Source organism: Haliotis rubra, unplaced genomic scaffold, assembly GCF_003918875.1.
Source record: "Haliotis rubra isolate DU_JTF1 unplaced genomic scaffold, ASM391887v1 Scf537, whole genome shotgun sequence".
Taxonomy (NCBI): Eukaryota; Metazoa; Mollusca; class Gastropoda; order Lepetellida; family Haliotidae; genus Haliotis; species Haliotis rubra.
Window position 1 is genome coordinate 590,398 of NW_025767232.1, and position 19,320 is coordinate 609,717.

General features: G+C 38.5%; 2 protein-coding genes across 5 annotated transcripts in view; both read left to right on the top strand.

Moving 5' to 3' along the window:
• Nucleotides 1–11,435: 11,435 nt before the first annotated feature.
• Nucleotides 11,436–19,320, top strand: part of LOC124253257 (fibulin-1-like) — a 46,859-nt gene continuing 38,974 nt past the window's right edge. The window contains exons 1-2 of one of the 4 annotated variants that reach the window (XM_046687001.1): nucleotides 11,436–11,647; nucleotides 15,040–15,873. In XM_046687001.1, the coding sequence (XP_046542957.1) occupies nucleotides 15,801–15,873 (73 nt within the window). In that variant the 5' untranslated portion in view covers nucleotides 11,436–11,647; nucleotides 15,040–15,800. The remainder of the gene's footprint in view (nucleotides 11,648–15,039; nucleotides 15,874–19,320) is intronic. The other 3 variants (XM_046686998.1, XM_046687000.1, XM_046686999.1) reach the window with 3 other exon arrangements.
• LOC124253254 (circumsporozoite protein-like) lies at nucleotides 13,955–14,541 on the top strand. Its single transcript, XM_046686995.1, has 2 exons — nucleotides 13,955–14,122; nucleotides 14,347–14,541. Exons 1-2 carry the CDS (start codon nucleotides 13,955–13,957, stop codon nucleotides 14,539–14,541), a joined length of 363 nt encoding a protein of 120 aa, XP_046542951.1.

The window sequence follows — 19,320 nt, forward strand, 5'->3', positions numbered from 1 at the left end:
CCAGTTTCCAAGTTTCCATGGCTGCACCGCGTTACACCACCTTTCGATCATTATTTTCTAATTCTATTTTGCTTTTCTTTTTTTGAAGAGAGTATGTCAAAGTACATATACACAGAGGTACTTTGAAAATAACCACAATGTTAACTAACTGGAGAATATGAATAATATCTCAAAAAGTTATGGATGGAATTCATGCTTGTGTTTGTAGGACAAATAATGTCGAAGCATGTATTTCAACAGCATATTTTGTTCTTGCAGGTTAATGACGGGTTGATTGAATATGCAAGTTACTTAATGTGAAAGTTAAAATAATTATACTAGTGCACATTATATACTACCCATCAAAAGTTTAGACTTATTTAAAATACTCACTATATGGTGTGTGTGTGTGCGTGTGTGTGTGTGTGTGTGGTTACATCGGATATGAATTTCTCCACTAACTTTGGGGAACCACCTGCAAACGTTATGCAGATAAATCGCACGAGAATCATGCATCAAATTGCTGTAAAGCATGTGCAAATATAGTGCATGTGAACAGCTGCGTTTTGGTGTAAAGGTTTGTTAAGAATTCGCCAATTTTCACTGAGTTTCATCATTTATTGAACTCATGACAATAATCTTTTCAACGTTGCGAATTTGTTTCACAATACATCAGTTCATGTGTAAACAGTACCTTTAAACAGTATGGAATATTTTGCAAAATCTAATTTAGAACAGTTGACTGAAGTAAGTGGCTACATTTACACTAGTGAGTCTAAACTTTTGATGGGTAGTATATATTGCACTTGCATACCCCACTTGTAATATGTAGTTATCTGTTCACTGTGATATAATTTGTCACTCCTGTATTAATACATTCAGTTTATTTTGACTGCAGATTTGGCTTTATGTCATTTGTCATTTAATTACCCAGACACGTGTGTCAGTGTGTCAATTCTGACTGTACTGGTAGGCCTGATTTGACACATGTGCATGACTATATGATAGTCACATTAACCTTACCTGGATACCATTATTACTACATAAGTGTGTCATAGTAGTATATATTATGGAATGGGAGAATACATGAATTGAATAAATGGTTTACTTTAAGGTAATACAGGTCAGTACTTACAATGTTGGTGTCTGATGAAGGAAAGACAATATTTGATTAATTTATATGATTATGTTATATTTTCTGTCACCAAATTGAAATTAGAAGCATATTATGTGGTTATCTCTATGTCATACATCATAACCTACCTTTTGATATGCTACATGACCATGTTGTGATATGTTTATGAAAACATGTTTTTCTCGAAATGGTGTCGCAAGCAATTTTGGTAACTCATATTCAATCACCCCACAATGACACTTATAGCAAACAGAAAAAATGGAACCATATTTTTCTGAATCCATACACAATAGTGATTACAATTAGTATTTGTTCCAAAAATTAACATGTAATTCCCACGGAATTACACAAGCCCCTGCACTAATTTCTTTTTGGGTGCTCATATAACTCCTTGTGCTATAAATCCCTTCAGTTGCATTGCATCAACTACTTTGGTGGCCAACTTGGATCTTAGTTTTTTTTTTGTTGTTGTTTATCACCACACTCCGCAATATTCCAGCTTTATTACCCACGTGGTTAATGTATGGGTAGTTGCATACTAATCTCGTACGTCACACGAGTGTCGTATCGCGTTGACCTGTGTAGTAACGACTTGACCTGAGATTCTAACGATTTGATTGGATAACCGATGACCTCTCAAATAGGTCACGTTGTGACGGAACTACTTTTTCATTCATAACAAACACGTGAATTTATTCATTCTATAACTTAAATGCATTGTGGGAATGTAAACATTGCGAACGTTGCTGTATCGCTGTTTAATTGTGAGTTGAACTGAGACATTATATGCGTCGAAAAACATAAACGCAAATTTTCCACCAGTGATGTAGCCGAGTGAAACAACTGCAAACTAAGGAACGGGGTGCTATGGAATAGTTTAATGTAGGAGGTCTAATGCGAGGTTATGACAACTGACATGCAAGGCATCGGTTACCAAGGGGACAGATCATTAGGTGTAGTGACGTACTGCAAACAGAACAACATTCTTCCGCAACCTCTTTATGAAACCCGGTTCGGGTTTGAAACCATAACAATAACAAAAATACGCTATTTTATCAATTTAAAGCATGTAAGACGTGGGTAATCAATAAAATACTTCGGTCTCATAACACACGAATTATCGGTCTCATAACATACTGAATTATATGTTGGTGGTCTGTAAATAACAAGCCTCGACCAGACTTCCTATGCTTTCTAAACCTGCTTAATGAGCTGCAGCTGTTTTGACAAGTATGGATTTACAATTCTAACACAGAAGTTGTTCCAATGAAATGTTTTATAAAACCAACATTTTGTTTCAATATATGGATGAAAAGACTGCTTTCAAAGAATTTACTTGTACACATTAGGATATTTTATGTTTGTAATGTTTTGATTCAAGATACACTCAATTGTTCGTCAACAAGTATGAGTAACGATGGGCTGCATGAGGTTCTCTTCATGTGGATGCTCTTTGATCCCAAACAAAAGTTCCAAACTGGAGTGAAAAACATATTTCTACCATAACAGCGTGTGATTATGGGTTGGATGTCACTAAAAATTTAGAAATAATATTAACCATTGTTTCCCTCAGAATGAAGTGTGATGTAATTGTGGATAAAATCAAACTTGCTTGATTAATCTGTCTTTACCCATGGTGTATTTATGAACGGTAATATTGTATGTATATACATAATCATGTATTACCTGTGTTTTATAATAATTAAATGCTGATTCTCTGACTGTGTTTGTTGATAATGTCCTATCTATATAAACTGTGAAGCCTTGTGACTCCAAGGGGCGGTGGGGTAGCCTAGTGGTTAAAGCGTTGGCTCTTCACGCCGAAGACCCGGTTTCAAGTCCCCACATGGGTACTATGTGTGAAGCCCATTTCTGGTGTCCCCTGCCGTGATGTTGCTGGAATATTGCTAAAAGCGGCGTAAAACCAAACTCAGTCAGTCAGTCAGCCTTGTGACTCCAGAAGCTCACATTCCTATCAGGGAATCTGAGGAACCTTTAAATTTAGGAACATTACTATGTAGCATACATACACTTCAACCACCATTCTCTCTTTGTTCTCTCTCTCCTTTGCTGGAATCATGATGAACATTGTACAGTATTATAACCACCATACTACCAATATTTGCTTTCATATTGTTTGTTATCCCCCGCTGCGCGTTTAATGGATATAGTATTAGGCTCTAGTCTGTCTGTCCGTCTCCGTCGTCTGTCCGTCCGTCCGTACAAAATTGAATATCTGAAGAACCTTTGACTAGATTCTTTTCATATTTGGTACCCAGGTTCATCACAGTATGCCAGTGCCAGTTAGGTTTGGTGACCTTGACCTTGATTTCAAGGTCACAAATAGTCCTTAACGTTTTACCCTTGTCAGCGAGATATCTCAAGAACCATTCACTGAATTGTCCTCGTATTTGTCACCAAGGTTCATCTAGTGAAGGGGAAGGCGCAGGGCCCAGTGGATTTGGGTGACGTTCACTTAATTTTCAAGGTCACAGTGACACTTTAAAGATTTCAGCATGTTAACCTGCATGTTAAGCTTGTTAGCGAGATATCTCATGAACCTTTCACTGGATTGTCTTCATATTTGACACCAAGCTTCATCTAGGGAAGGCGCAGGGTCCAGTAGATTTTGGTGACCTTCACTTAATGTTCAAGGTCACAGCGACACTTTAAAGATTTCAGCATGTTAACCTGCATGTTAAGATTATGAGCAGGATATCTCAAGAACGGTTCACTGAACTTTCTTCATCAAATTTCAAGACTTTTCTTGAATGTTTCTTGATAAGCAATTTGTTTATTACTATTTTTGCATATTTCATGCACCATGACATTCATGTCAAGGTCAAAGTGAGTCTTGAAAGTATTTGTGTGTTTGACCAACTACAGAGCAAGATATCAAGAGCTGTTGATCAGTCATTTTTTTGTTGACATTTAACTTCGTCTAAACTACGACCTTCACTTTCATTACTTTTTGAGTTTGAGTTGATAATTTGCGGCGGGAGATTATGTCACCTTAGTGACAATGCTTGTTGTACATCATGTGCACCCCTCCTTTTCCAAAACCTGGTGTGGTCCAGGATTTCCCCAAGCCTGTGAAAGTCGGCATGACAGTCTTAATTATGGCATATTGCATTTATTAGAGAGGCATAATTCTGAGAGTTAAGAATATTATGTGTGAGTCTTTCTTGAGTCAAACAGATCTTACAACATGTCAGTCAATGTCATCATCATTCTGTTGACTGGAACATATTTCTTGTTCCTGTCCTTTGATGGGTTGGTTGGAGGTGCTGATTGATGAATATTCTTCTTGAGTGGCATTGTACATGGAATGTCACGAAATATAGAATTCTTATCAGTAGAGTTTGTCTAGTATTGATATATATTCTTCTGATTTGGGACTTTGTACAAGGTGGTACCTGTACCACTGGTTATAAGAGTGATACTGTACCACTATTTATATGAGTGATACTGTACCACTGTTTCTATGAGTGATACTGTACCACTATTTATATGAGTGATACTGTACCACTATTTATATGAGTGATACTGTACCACTGTTTATATGAGTGATACTGTACCACTATTTATATGAGTGATACTGTACCACTGTTTATATGAGTGATACTGTACCACTATTTATATGAGTGATACTGTACCACTGTTTATATGAGTGATACTGTACCACTATTTATATGAGTGATACTGTACCACTGTTTATATGAGTGATACTGTACCACTATTTATATGAGTGATACTGTACCACTATTTATATGAGTGATACTGTACCACTGTTTATATGAGTGATACTGTACCACTATTTATATGAGTGATACTGTACCACTATTTATATGAGTGATACTGTACCACTATTTATATGAGTGATACTGTACCACTATTTATATGAGTGATACTGTACCACTATTTATATGAGTGATACTGTACCACTATTTATATGAGTGATACTGTACCACTATTTATATGAGTGATACTGTACCACTGTTTATATGAGTGATACTGTACCACTATTTATATGAGTGATACTGTACCACTGTTTATATGAGTGATACTGTACCACTATTTATATGAGTGATACTGTACCACTATTTATATGAGTGATACTGTACCACTATTTATATGAGTGATACTGTACCACTATTTATATGAGTGATACTGTACCACCACTGTTTATATAAGTGAGTGATACTGTACCACTATTTATATGAGTGATACTGTACCACTATTTTATATGAGTGATACTGTACCACTATTTATATGAGTGATACTGTACCACTATTTATATGAGTGATACTGTACCACTATTTATATGAGTGATACTGTACCACTATTTACCACTATTATATATGAGTGATCCTGTGATCCTGTACCACTATTTTATAGGAGTGATCCTGTACCACTATTTATATGAGTGATACTGTACCACTATTTATATGAGTGATACTGTACCACTATTTATATGAGTGATACTGTACCACTATTTATATGAGTGATACTGTACCACTATTTATAGGAGTGATACTGTACCACTATTTATATGAGTGATACTGTACCACTATTTATATGAGTGATACTGTACCACTATTTATATGAGTGATACTGTACCACTATTTATATGAGTGATACTGTACCACTATTTATATGAGTGATACTGTACCACTATTTATATGAGTGATGATACTGTACCACTATTTATATGAGTGATACTGTACCACTATTTATATGTGATACTGTACCACTATTTATATGTGAGTGATACTGTACCACTATTTATATATGGAGTGATACTGTACCACTATTTATATGAGTGATACTGTACCACTATTTATATGAGTGATACTGTACCACTATTTATATGAGTGATACTGTACCACTATTTATGTGAGTGATACTGTACCACACTATTTATATGAGTGATACTGTACCACTATTTATATGAGATACTGATACTGTGACCACCACTATTTATATGAGTGATACTGTACCACTATTTATATGAGTGATACTGTACCACTATTTATATAGTGATACTGTACCACTATTTATATGAGTGATACTGTACCACTATTCATGTTAGGTGATACTGTACCACTATTTATATGAGTGATACTGTACCACTATTTATATGAGTGATACTGTACCACTATTTATATGAGTGATACTGTACCACTATTTATATGAGTGATACTGTACCACTATTATATGATTAGTGTGATACTGTTACCATTTATATGAGTGATCCTGTACCACTATTTATATGAGTGATACTGTACCACTATTTATATGAGTGATACTGTACCACTATTTATATGAGTGATACTGTACCACTATTTATGTTGAGTGATACTGTACCACTATTTATATGAGTGATACTGTACCACTATTTATATGAGTGATACTGTACCACTATTTATATTGAGTGATACTGTACCACTATTTATATGAGTGATACTGTACCACTATTTATATGAGTGATACTGTACCACTATTATATGGTGAGTGATACTGTACCACTATTTATATTAGTGATACTGTACCACTATTTATATGAGTGATACTGTACCACTATTTATGTTAGTGATACTGTACCACTATTCATATTAGTGATACTGTACCACTATTTATATGAGTGATACTGATACTGTACCACTATTCATATGAGTGATACTGTACCACCACTATTTATGTTAGTGATACTGTACCACTATTTATATGAGTGATACTGTACCACTATTTATATTAGTGATACTGTACCACTATTCATATGAGTGATACTGTACCACTATTCATGTTAGTGATACTGTACCACTATTCATGTTAGTGATACTGTACCACTATTCATATGAGTGATACTGTACCACTATTCATATGAGTGATACTGTACCACTATTCATGTTAGTGATACTGTACCACTATTCATATGAGTGATACTGTACCACTATTCATATGAGTGATACTGTACCACTATTCATATGAGTGATACTGTACCACTATTCATATGAGCGATACTGTACCACTATTTGTATGAGTGGTACCACTATTTATATGAGTGATACTCAAATTTGAAGCAATGGAACCAAGACCTTGCAGGCTGCTTGAGTTATGTTGCTGGGGCCCATCACAAAGCATTCGTTGCACTACAGTATAGTTTCAATATGTCTTAACACTTTGAATTCTTTGTGAATTGGAACCCAGGAATTCAATATGTGGTTTGTAATGTAGTTCTGTACAATATCATGTGACAATTTGTCTTAGTAACTTAGATTCTACAATTGAAACCTATTTGTTTCAAGGTTAGTTGAAAACTTTAATACAGTGTTATATGAAGAATGGGAAATCTCATTAGAAGCCTGCCCACACATGCAAGTCTGTTGGGGATCAAAAATTGCAAATGAAAATAGAATATTTTCTTTTGGGAAATAACATAAAGTCTGAAAATGGAGTTTCTGAAATTGCTTTGAATATAAACATATCTGCTGTGTCATAAAGAAATGTAAAGTGGAGTGAAGTTTTCCTTCAGCATCTGACATTTGGGTTGGTATTTATAACATTGATAATTCAGAGGTTTGGGGTAGCCCTGTGGTACAGCTTTAACTTACCACTTCAAACACCCAGGTTCAATTCCCTTCATGGGGACAAGAGGTAAAGCCAGTTTCTTGTGTCACCTGCGGGAATATTTGTGGAATATTTCTGTAATACCCGGTACCATGTAATAGTGCTGTGATATTGTGTGGTAGTGTTGCTGGAATATTATCTCTTGACTGCATTAAATAATGGTAGAATATTTTGGAAATATTTCTGAAATATTGGTGGAAATTTGCAGCAAATATTGGTAGAATGTTTGCATAATATTGCTGTAATTTATTGCTAAACAAAAGTGGCATATGTGGAATAATGGTTGAATTTGGGGGCTTATTGCAATAATATTGATGAAATAAAGATGTAGTGTTCTTATAATTTGGGTGGAATATTGGAAGAATAAAGGTTATGTATTGCTGGAATAATGTTGCATGCACTGGAAAAATAATGATTTATTGCATGAAAATTCCTGGAACTCTGATGTAGCATTGGTTCAAGCAGCCTCAAACAGGTTGACTTAAACATAGCAGGTGTAATGCTTTAGTCAACTGTAGTGATGTTTACTTCCCATGAAGAATGTCATAAATGGAACATCAGTGTTTACATAATGTATACATTACACATTATTATAAAAACGTTTTTCAAAACATACTGTACGAAATAAACATCTTGTTCGAAAATGACAAAACTTCCCACTCAACCACGCTGAGGTAGATAAATCTGGAGAGAAAAACATTAGCTGAACAACTATTTACGACTTGAACCATTAAGTTGCATGTGAAATCCACAAAGGTGCATCATCCGCGTGATTATGAAACCGACGTCGGTGATGGCTGTGTTGCCTGCTACTCTGACTATGCTATGCTGCAATGTACATGTGTTGATTTCTCCTGATTGTTTTAGCAGACAAGTGATTGGCATCACTACCACTTGCTGTGTTACACTGGCATGATGCACACAGCAAACAAACACGGAGGTGTTTGTCTCAACAGTCCTGGATGTGAACCAAGAAGGTAACGTGATAGGAGGTGCTAGATTGTACCGTACATCCTCTGCTGGAGTGTGTGGGATGGACGTAGCTGTGTTCATCAGGGGAGATTTATTGGGTGATTCTGGTTGCAGATTGGTATATATTTGTTGTGCTGGTTGAATGTTTGATGAATGTTTGAGTGTGTCACTTAGGACATTGAGATCAGGGAACATTTTCTTTTTATTCAGGTTGGAGATTGGTATATATACATACCTTGTTGAAAAACTATTACAGTCTGTGAATCTCTATAAGGGAGTCCTATTGAATAATTTATTTAGTGTGAGGGAGTAGTGTTTCACACAACTTTGAGCAATATTCTAGCAATATCTCGGCATGGTACACCAGAAATGGGCTTCACACATTGTACCCATGACGGAAATCAAACCCAGGCCTTGTATATGTCAAACAAATGCTTTAACCATTAAGCCACCCGACTGCCTGTAATTGTAATTGCATACTGGTGTGAATATATCATACTGGTGTGAATATGTCATACTGGGGTGAATATGTCATACTGGTGTGAATATATCATACTGGTGTGAATATATCATACTGGTGTGAATATATCCTACTGGTGTGAATATGTCATACTGGTGTGAATATATCATACTGGTGTGAATATATCATACTGGGGTGAATATATCATACTGGGGTGAATATATCATACTGGGTGTGAATATATCATACTGGTGTGAATATATCATACTGGTGTGAATATATCATACTGTAGTGAATATATCATACTGGTGTGAATATATCATACTGTAGTGAGATGCTTGTAAACTTGATGCCTATATTCTCCAGATATCAATAAAATTAATTACCTAGTTTGATGTTGGCGGTCTACTCTTTTAAGTGTACAATTCGGTGTACTAAATTTAATATAAAAGATTGGACTTACATTTGGAATGATATATGGTTTTATATCCTTTGTATTTCAGCCAAGAATATCTATAAGCTTGCTTTCTAAGAATATCTAAGTTGTCTTAACAGAAAACAAGAATGTGTTCATTGCCAAAAATATTGATTAAAATGAAGGCTGGCCTTTTAAGTGACAATTTTGTATTCAACTTAAGAAGAATTTTTTGGTTACATACCCAGAGATGATAATTAGGATGGCACTTTATTAGACAATGACTGGTTGGCTTGGTGTCTGGGGTATCAGTGTTGAAGTCTTTTAAGGTTAAGCTGACCCTGCACTCTGGAATGAACTCCAGCCAAATATCCAGCAAATCAATGACTGTGACTTATTTCAAAGTGAGCTCAAGACTCTCCTGTTCAAGCGAGCCTATGACCTGCACCTTTGAGCAAATTTTGGATTTAGGTGCACTACAAATATGAACTTTAATAAAGTTGGGGATGGTATCGCGTGGACATTAGGCTGGACTTATGTCAGCAGTCGCACATGCATGCATGCACACATCAAGTACTCCATGTATTAATGCAATAATCTTGAATGTGACTTTAAATAATGTGTTACACCAACTCTCCTCATTACAGAGTTATTAAAGTACAACCTGCGTGTAATTCTTGGGCACAGGTGGCGAGGAGATGGAATTTGCTGTGTAGAGTTATGCCCCTTAGATGTCCCAGTACCTTCTGATCATAGGTTCAAATCCCAGAGGGCAGTGGGGTAGCCAAGTTGTTAAAGCACTCACTCATCACGCCGAAGACCCCTGTTCGATTCCCCACATGGGTACAATGTGTGAAGCCAATTTCTGGTGTCCCCCGCCATGATGTTGTTGGAATATTGCTAAAAGCAGCATAAACCTAAACTCACTCACTCGGATCAACACTGGATATGGTTTTTGATTTGTCAACACCATACCAGTGTACAAGGATTTCAAAGCCTGCCCTCCTTCAAAATTCAGGCTGATCAGAAATATGTTTCTAAATAGCGCTGACCCAAACTGGCTTACAGTGAGATATCACTTAGGTTGACATTTCCATTCATCAGATGCACTCTCGTTCCATCCCTTATTCATCTCTCAGGTATCAAGATCGATGCTCATGCTGTTGATCCCTTGATTGCCTGGTCCAGACCTGATTATTTACCGACTGCAGCCATATAGCTGGAATATTGCTGAGTGTGGCGTAAAACTAAACTCACTCACTCACTCTAAGGTATCAAGCCTGAAACATCAGTAAAAAACAAAGAAATGAGTAAAATTAAAACAACTTGGCTGACCATAAAATATGAAACATGTTTATCTGCTAACATGCATTGATGTTCCTCCATGCCCTAATTCTGTGACTTTGCTTCATGGTCTTGTTTCACCACAAATGTCTATTAAGCATCCTTGAGGAGCTGTTTAAGATCAATGACCAGGGAGTTCTGGTGACTTTGTAATGAGCTATTGAGTATATTGGCTCTAGAGATTATCACTCAGTCAAGTGTGTTGACATGAGCCCTGGTCAGTCCAGTGTCAGGTGGACTTGTTTAGCGGAGCTGAGTAAAGTTAAACAGCACAGAACCACCTTCCATAAAGGGATCTTGTTTCTAAGACAACTGTAATGTTTGTTGTGATGTTTAGTGTGCACTCAACAGTCTTCAAGCTAAATGATGTCAGTTTGTGAACACTCGAGTCATGTCAACAATCCAGTGACTGACATCATGAGCATCAATGTAAACAATTAGCAGATGATAGCATCCATCATACAAGTCAGCAAGTCTGATCGTCCAATCCTGTGAGTTGTCTCAGGACAGTCATAAGTCGCTGAAGACCAACTCTAACTAGGATCTTGGCAGCATAATGAAACTTTTAGCATCGGCACTGAAGCAGGAATAAATACGGTAACGTCAAGTCGTAATACACACAAACATTCAAAGGTTGTCAGAACCTTCTTGGAATAAAGTACCAATCCTGACGTCATTATTTGATTACTACCGGGCCCAGACCAGGATATTGGTGAGTATACATTTCATTCATATCTCTCAACTCTTCAGTTCTCGTTGTGACGTAATTAACTATTCTAGGAAGCCATTATGTGTCTTTATGCGTTTCAGAATCTTGCCTGTATCAAATGTATAATTTAGCATGTTGACAAGCAGTGTATGGAAGTCAAGAGTCCTTACTGTAATGATGGAACTGAGATACTTTGCCGGTAAACCACAAGGACTTATAAGTACTCCATACCCACCTTAGTTTGGAACAGTGATGACTATTTGCAGGTGAACCTAGGGTTGCAACAAGTGTCTGGACTTTTTGTGCATTGCAATAATTGGTACCATGGTACATATAATTGTGCTTGGTGGCCACGGAGAATCCTTGGATGGGTGACCGTGTTTGGCAGCTTGACTCCTGAGAGTTTCTAAGACTTCTGCCCTGTCCCGAAACGAAGCACACCTGACACATGTGATCTCACATTAGGCAAGTGAGTCTGTTCAAAATTGCCTCTGTTCACCCAGCAGAAAATGGGTACTCAGTGGGATAAGTCATATGACGATTAACCTTCTAGCGCCTCACAGGCAGCTTGGGTTATCCGGGGCAATAATGTCCATTATGTTGCATGCACTTAGAGCATGTCCCTGCATGTCCAGCTATATATATGGCCTTGTAATTATCATTACACTTATATTAAGCCACCTGAGTTGTAGTGGACAGAATGTCTGCGCTGGAAATGAGAGGTCAGTGGACCGATCTCAGAGTCATTCACAACTTTATTTAAAGGTGGTACTTGTTGTTGCACTGCCTGGCAAGTGAGGGGACTGGTCAGGTCGGGGTCAGGTCGGGGTCAGTATACTCTGTTTGAATGGGGTAACAACTTTTGTCTCAGTGGGTGAGCATGTCGATACATATTTTAAACATGCTTTGAAATCCGAGGGGTGGTGGGGTAGCCTAGTGGTTAAAGTGTTCGCTCGTCATGCCAAAGACACGGGTTCGATTGTGTGAAGCCATTTCCGGTGTCCCCGCCGTGATATTGCTGGAATTTTGCTAAAAGTGGCGTAAAATCCCACTCACTCACTCACTCACTCACTCACTCACTGTTTGTGTCTGTTTACCTCCCTTTGATACTGATACCGTGGTTACATAATGCATAAATATGTAAATTAATATTAGTTAAATATCAACAAATGTAAATATTCAAACCAGTTATCACAATCCCTGACCGTATTTGGTTAGAGTTTACACAGGACTTAGTTTTCGTTAATGAAGAATTGTGGCCAGAAAGTGTGCTGATTCTTCAAGTGGCCTGCTTCATGAAAGAAGCAACTCGATCCTGAGTGTGTAACACTTACTGGTCCTAATCAGTACAGGGGTGAGCAACCCTAGCCCCAGCTAATTGTGTTAATGGTGTAGTGTGTTCACGTTCAATTTGCTGACCCATTAACTACACACTCAATCTGCCATGGGAGAACACACACTAGGCATCTAATGTGGCTTGTGTCTACCTTGGCTCAAGTGGGGCTGTATAAGCCACACACACACATATACCACACACATGATTGATGAACTTCAGGGATCTCCAGAACCCCTGACAATCAAGTTTACCTTTTTTAGATTAGTAGTTATTTTTGGAAATATTTCTTATGAATCTTTTTTTTCTGTTTTATTTTTCATCCTTCATGCCTTTTTTGATTGTGTTGTGACTTTGTGACTGTCATTCTTTTATTAGAAAGTTGTTTAGTTTTGCAGCTTGCATGTGTGGTTTAACTTTATTGTTGACAATATTCCTTGGTTATTGTGTCTGGGACACCCAGGGTGGGCTTTAGATGTTGTAGCATGTGGGGATTGGGATATAAACCAGTTTTGTTTCCATGTTATGCAGTGTCTTTAGTGTCTCCTACACACCTGAATTGCTGATCTCCCGACCTGATATCATGAACCCTAACCCTGATATCAGGCTGACCATGAAGGTGATCAGAAAAAGAGTAACAGGAAGAAAAGAAACACTTTTTCAATTGTTTGTTTTTATTTATTAACAAAGTATAAGAAATTACAATTACAAGCACATTTTTTGCATACATTTGACCATGAACCCTAACCCTGATATCAGGCAGACCATGAACCCTAACCCTGATATCAGGCAGACCATGAACCCTAACCCTGATATCAGGCAGACCATGAACCCTAACCCTGATATCAGGCAGACCATGAACCCTAACCTGATATCAGGCAGACCATGAACCCTAACCCTGATATCAGGCAGACCATGAACCCTAACCCTGATATCAGGCAGACCATGAACCCCCTAACCCTGATATCAGGCAGACCATGAACCCTAACCCTGATATCAGGCAGACCATGAACCCTAACCCTGATATCAGGCAGACCATGAACCCTAACCCTGATATCAGGCAGACCATGAACCCTAACCCTGATATCAGGCAGTCCATGAACCCTAACCCTGATATCAGGCAGACCATGAACCCTAACTCTGATGTCAGGGGAACCCTAAGACCATGAACCCTAACCCTGATATCAGGCAGACCATGAACCTAACCTGATATCAAGACCATGAACCCTAGTCCTGATATCAGGCAGACCATGAACCCTAACTCTGATGTCATCAGGCAGGCAGACCATGAACCCTAACTCAGGCTGATGTCAGGCAGACCATGAACCCTAACCCTGATATCAGGACCAGAACCCTAACCCTGATACAGACCATGAACCCTAACTCTGATATCAGGCAGACCATGAACCCTAACCCTGATATCAGGCAGACCATGAACCCTAACCCTGATATCAGGCAGACCATGAACCCTAACTCTGATATCAGGCAGACCATGAACCCTAACCCTGATATCAGGCAGACCATGAACCCTAACCCTGATATCAGGCAGACCATGAACCCGTAATTATTATGATCTGTGATATCAGACTGTAATATGATCTGTGATATCAGACTGTAATATAAACTGTTACTCAGATATTGGACTGACCATGAATTGTTACTCTGATATCAATCTGATTATACTGCTGGTTATTTATGAAATTTTGTGTTTTGCACTTTGATGGTTGGTACTTGATATTTTCGGTTTACCTGCATAGTTTTGCTTATATTGTCAGATCCCAAAACATAAGTTAGTTCAGTTTATTTATATCGCTGTTCTTCTGTAATTCATCTCTGGAACAATGTTTTTAGTATAATATGGACAAACTTGATGGGTAACAAATTCTTTTATTTTGTGAGTGTGACATTTCGGTTGCACTCATGAAATAAAAGAAGTTGTTATCCATAAAGTTTGTCTATACTGTACTTCCCAACATCTAAAATGCCTCTCAAAGAATTGTTTATAGTTTTGACAACCATTTCCCTGACTTAATGTAACTACAATCAGGTTTTCCCTTTACAGCAGTGTGTCATCAGTGATCAGTACTCGCCAGGACAATGCAGTGAGAGGAGAAGTAGTACTCCCTTACTCACAGACGTGCGTCTACCTTCCCATTCAGCCTGCCATTGTCTTAGTGTGACCAGCTATCAGTGCAGGCCGGCCTGTCAAACCCACCATTGACTGGGATCTGCCGTTCAGTCTGTGACGTGCACCGTACCACACTATACAGACAGGATCTGCCTTTGGGAGAACTTTGTGTGTAATCTTGTGTGAGACTTACAGACAGCTATACTATTGACTTGACTATACCACTGACGTAACTAACGATACCAGTGAGAGAACTAAACTGGAGACAGCTATACCAATTAGACTGCTATACCAGTGAGAGGGCTATCAAGGAAGCAATACCATTGACACTTCTATCAAGAAGCTATACCATGGATTAAGACAACCGTAAAGACAGTTACACATCGTGACAGCTACACCATTGACAGTTCTACCATCATCCCTGTACCACGTTGTGGACTGTACACAGTTAAGACTGTACTCTATCTAGACTGTACCCAAGTGGAGACTGTACACTACCTAGACTGTGCCACACCATCAGGACTGTACATCATTAAGACTGTGCCGTATCGTGGAGACTGTTTCACTAACACAGAGTGTTGTACCACTGGGACGGAGTTGAGGCTGTAGAAGTGAAGAGCCTGCATTGACTGTTACAGAGAGGCGACTTTCTGTGATTTCCTACAATACTAACAGTATCCTTGCTCTGTACCGACATGGCGGGACACGGTCAACATGCACTACTTCTCTGGGTTCTCCTGGCATCCTCTGCCGTCCACCTCTCCACGGGTAAGTGTGCAGCTTCGAGCATCAGGTGTCTAACACATGGCTCTCATTAACTTGTGTTTCTACAAATGGGCTAAATTCTAGTGTTAATACCTTACAGCATGTTGAGGAATATTGTTTGTTATTTATATTTTTGGGTAATTTTTTTGTCAACATTGTATTGTGTCCACTAAAAGTGTTAAAATATCGAGTAATATCATTTCTGGATATTTACTGCGTTGAAGAATGATTTTATGAAAATACAACTTCTATATTCTGTGAAAGGCTTCATTTTGACATAGATTTTAATGTCATTGTCAAGCATAGCGTTAGCAAGACATTAGGACCTATGTCGAAACATCGCCTTTCACAGAATTCAGAAGTTGTATCATCATTCTTCATCAGCTCAACTTCTAAAATGCCTATCAAAGAAATTAACTGTGTTATAGTTCAGTGCAACATGTCTGTAGAGATGTCAGTCCTATTCGGTTGTAGAGCACTTGCTTCATGTTGGTTGAAGAAACTTTGTCTTCATAGGTTCTAAGTGTTCCAAAATGACTCTTAAAGACAGGTCGATGAGTCAGTGAATGGTTTGTTCACAATTAAACAATGTTGTTGGTGTTATCTATTGAGTAAAGTAGGTGTAAATATTTCCTGGAAGCAGATTGCAGATGATTTAAAAGTATATTCACCTCAATACTAGGGAGCAATCATTTCAGAATATGGGTGGATGTGGAAGTGAAAGAAGTAAACAACCTCTCAAAATGTCTAAACATGGGTTCCATTGTAGGTAAAAAATAATTTGCCCTATTCTTGAAGACAGGCATCCAAAACATACATTTAGCTATTTCTTGACTATATTTAAGCACATCTTAATGTTCAAAAACAACTTGGGCCCTTAAACATTAAATCTCCAAATCTTAATAACATACTTAAATCTTGACAAATATTTTGTTTTAGATTTCTGAACTTGTGAAGATTACTGAATGTGAAGAGATAACTTTTTACTATGGAAGAAATCTGTATTCAGGCTAAAGATTTAAGGTTGATAGCAGACTCAGTGATGTTCAAGGCGTAACTCTAGTGTATGTAAGAGCTGAAAGGAAACCAAAGACTCAGTGATGCTCAAGGCGTTACTCTAGTGTATGTAAGAGGCTGAAAGGAAACCAAAGACTCAGGCTCCTTCACAGAGTTCATTGATTAAAAGGTGGTGAAATTGTTGCTACTTGACAGGTCCTAGAGCCTCACATGTTTAGCTCACCGTGATCATACGGCCTTATGTATTGTACAGTTAAGATCTATCTAGAAATGGTGTCATTTAGCTGATATTTAGGGCATTGTTCTGATGCTTATATATGATTTGTTTGTTTGTTTGTTTAATGCTGCACTCTGCAATATTACAGCTATATGGCGGCAGTCTGTACATAATCTAATCTGGACCAGACAATCCAGTGATCAACAGCATGAGCATTGATCTATGCAATTGGGATATAATGACGATATATACAAACTATTGCAAGTTGGACTGGTCTCTTAATGATGATTTTGCAGCACAAAAGATTTGAATATGCTATATATACTGAACATCATTGAAAACGCACCACCTGTAAATTTTGAAATATGGTAATAGGATTGTTTTGAGAGTGAAAATGAACGTTGGAAATGTTGTTAATAACACAAAAGACAATAAATAATGCTGTACAGTAAAGAACGGATTGCCCGAACACATCATGGAACAACACATCACATGACAACAACAAAATTCATGCACAACACACACGAAAAGCAGAAAATGCATGCGTAAAACATGCTGATTAGGGGTATAAATGACCGTCGGCAAAAAAACGTTCTCATTTTAGCTGTACTTCCACAAGTAAAGTTTATTTTGCAATGCCAAGATTGTCACCAGAGGAACGAGAACGGGCGTTAGGCATGTTGCAGGTTGGCACATCAAGGATTATTGCCAGACGATTTGGTTGCCATCATTCCACCATCATAAGATTTGCCAACAGGTACCAACAAACAGGAACCACCAGGGACCGCCAACGTCCTGGCCAGGCACGTGTTACCACCCCTTGCCAACATCGAGACATTGTTCGACGCCATATTCGGGATTATACGTTGCCGGCTGCCAGAACCGCCAACGCTGTCCAAGGCCGACGTGGTTTGATCAGTGCTTCCACCGTCCGGACTTGGTCTCCGTGCGGCAGGATTACAGTGTCGACGCCCTTATGTTGGACCCATCCTGACTGATAGACATCACCTTGAACGCCGACGATGGGCTGAACAGCATCGTTTGTGGTTGTTACGACGTTAGCATGGTGTTGTGTTCTCTGACGAGTCACGTTTTCACTTGCGACATGCTGACGGGTGTATACAGGTATGGCGGTGACGGGGAGAACGTTACCATCAGGACTGTATTGTGCAAACAGATTGGTGGGGTGGAGGAAGCATTATGGTGTGGGGAGGGATCAGTTATCATCACAAAACCGCTTTGGTAGTTTGTCGTGGCAGAGTGAATGCCCTTTACTACCGTGACACCATTCTTCAGAACAATGTCGTTCCCTTCTTTAACCAACATCAAGATCTGCACACATTTCAGCAGGACAATGCTTGAGCGCACACTGCGTGTGTTGCAACACAGTTTCTGGCAAACAACAACATTCCTCTACTTCCATGGCCTGCATTGTCACCAGATTTGTCTCCCATTGGGATTACATCGCCCAACGCCTCTCACATCACCCACAGATCAACAACCTTGGGGAACTTGAGAATGCCTTGCAACAAGAGTGGAATGCATTGCCTCAAAACATTATTCAGAGACTTAGCAGTTCAATGAGGAGACGTTGCACAGCTTGTGTTTCTGCTAATGGTGGTCATACACGTTACTGACTTTCCAATTTGACTCCATCTTTCTTTCATGGTCAGCAGAAATAAGACTTCACTGTTTTGCTGGATTGTTCTTGTTTCTTTTCTTTACCAATCATTGGACTACAAAAGTATGTAAAATTTACACTGATTGCTCATTTATGCTCTTGGAAATCCAAACTAATACAGGTGGTGCGTTTTCAATGATGTTCAGTATATATTGAGATGTTTTGATGATATACTGCCATCCCAGGAGTATACAGCATTTCATCATGAGGTGATAAGGGGCAGTGGGGTAGCATAGTGGTTAAAGAGTTCACTCATCACGCCAACAACCTTGGTTCAGTTCTTCACATGGGTACAATGTGTGAAGCCCATTTCTGGTGTCCCCCGATGTGATATTGCTGGAATATTGCTAAAATCGGCGTACACCAACTCACTCACTCATGAGGCGATACTCCAGTGTAGGTCCAGTGTGTAGTCTTCAGCAACCTATGCTTGTCATGAGAGGTGACAGGATTGGGAGGTCAGACTCAATTAGGTGGTATATAATTCAAAATTAAGATATTTGAACCATGAACCTTCTGATTAGAGGTCAAACAC

Bases quoted from the DNA above. Each gene is read 5' to 3' on its own strand.
- LOC124253254 (XM_046686995.1), top strand. From the start codon at position 13,955: ATGAACCCTAACCCTGATATCAGGCAGACCATGAACCCTAACCCTGAT. The intron at 14,123-14,346 runs GTCAGGGGAACC...ACCCTGATACAG, and splicing joins CCATGAACCCTAACTCTGAT to ACCATGAACCCTAACTCTGA.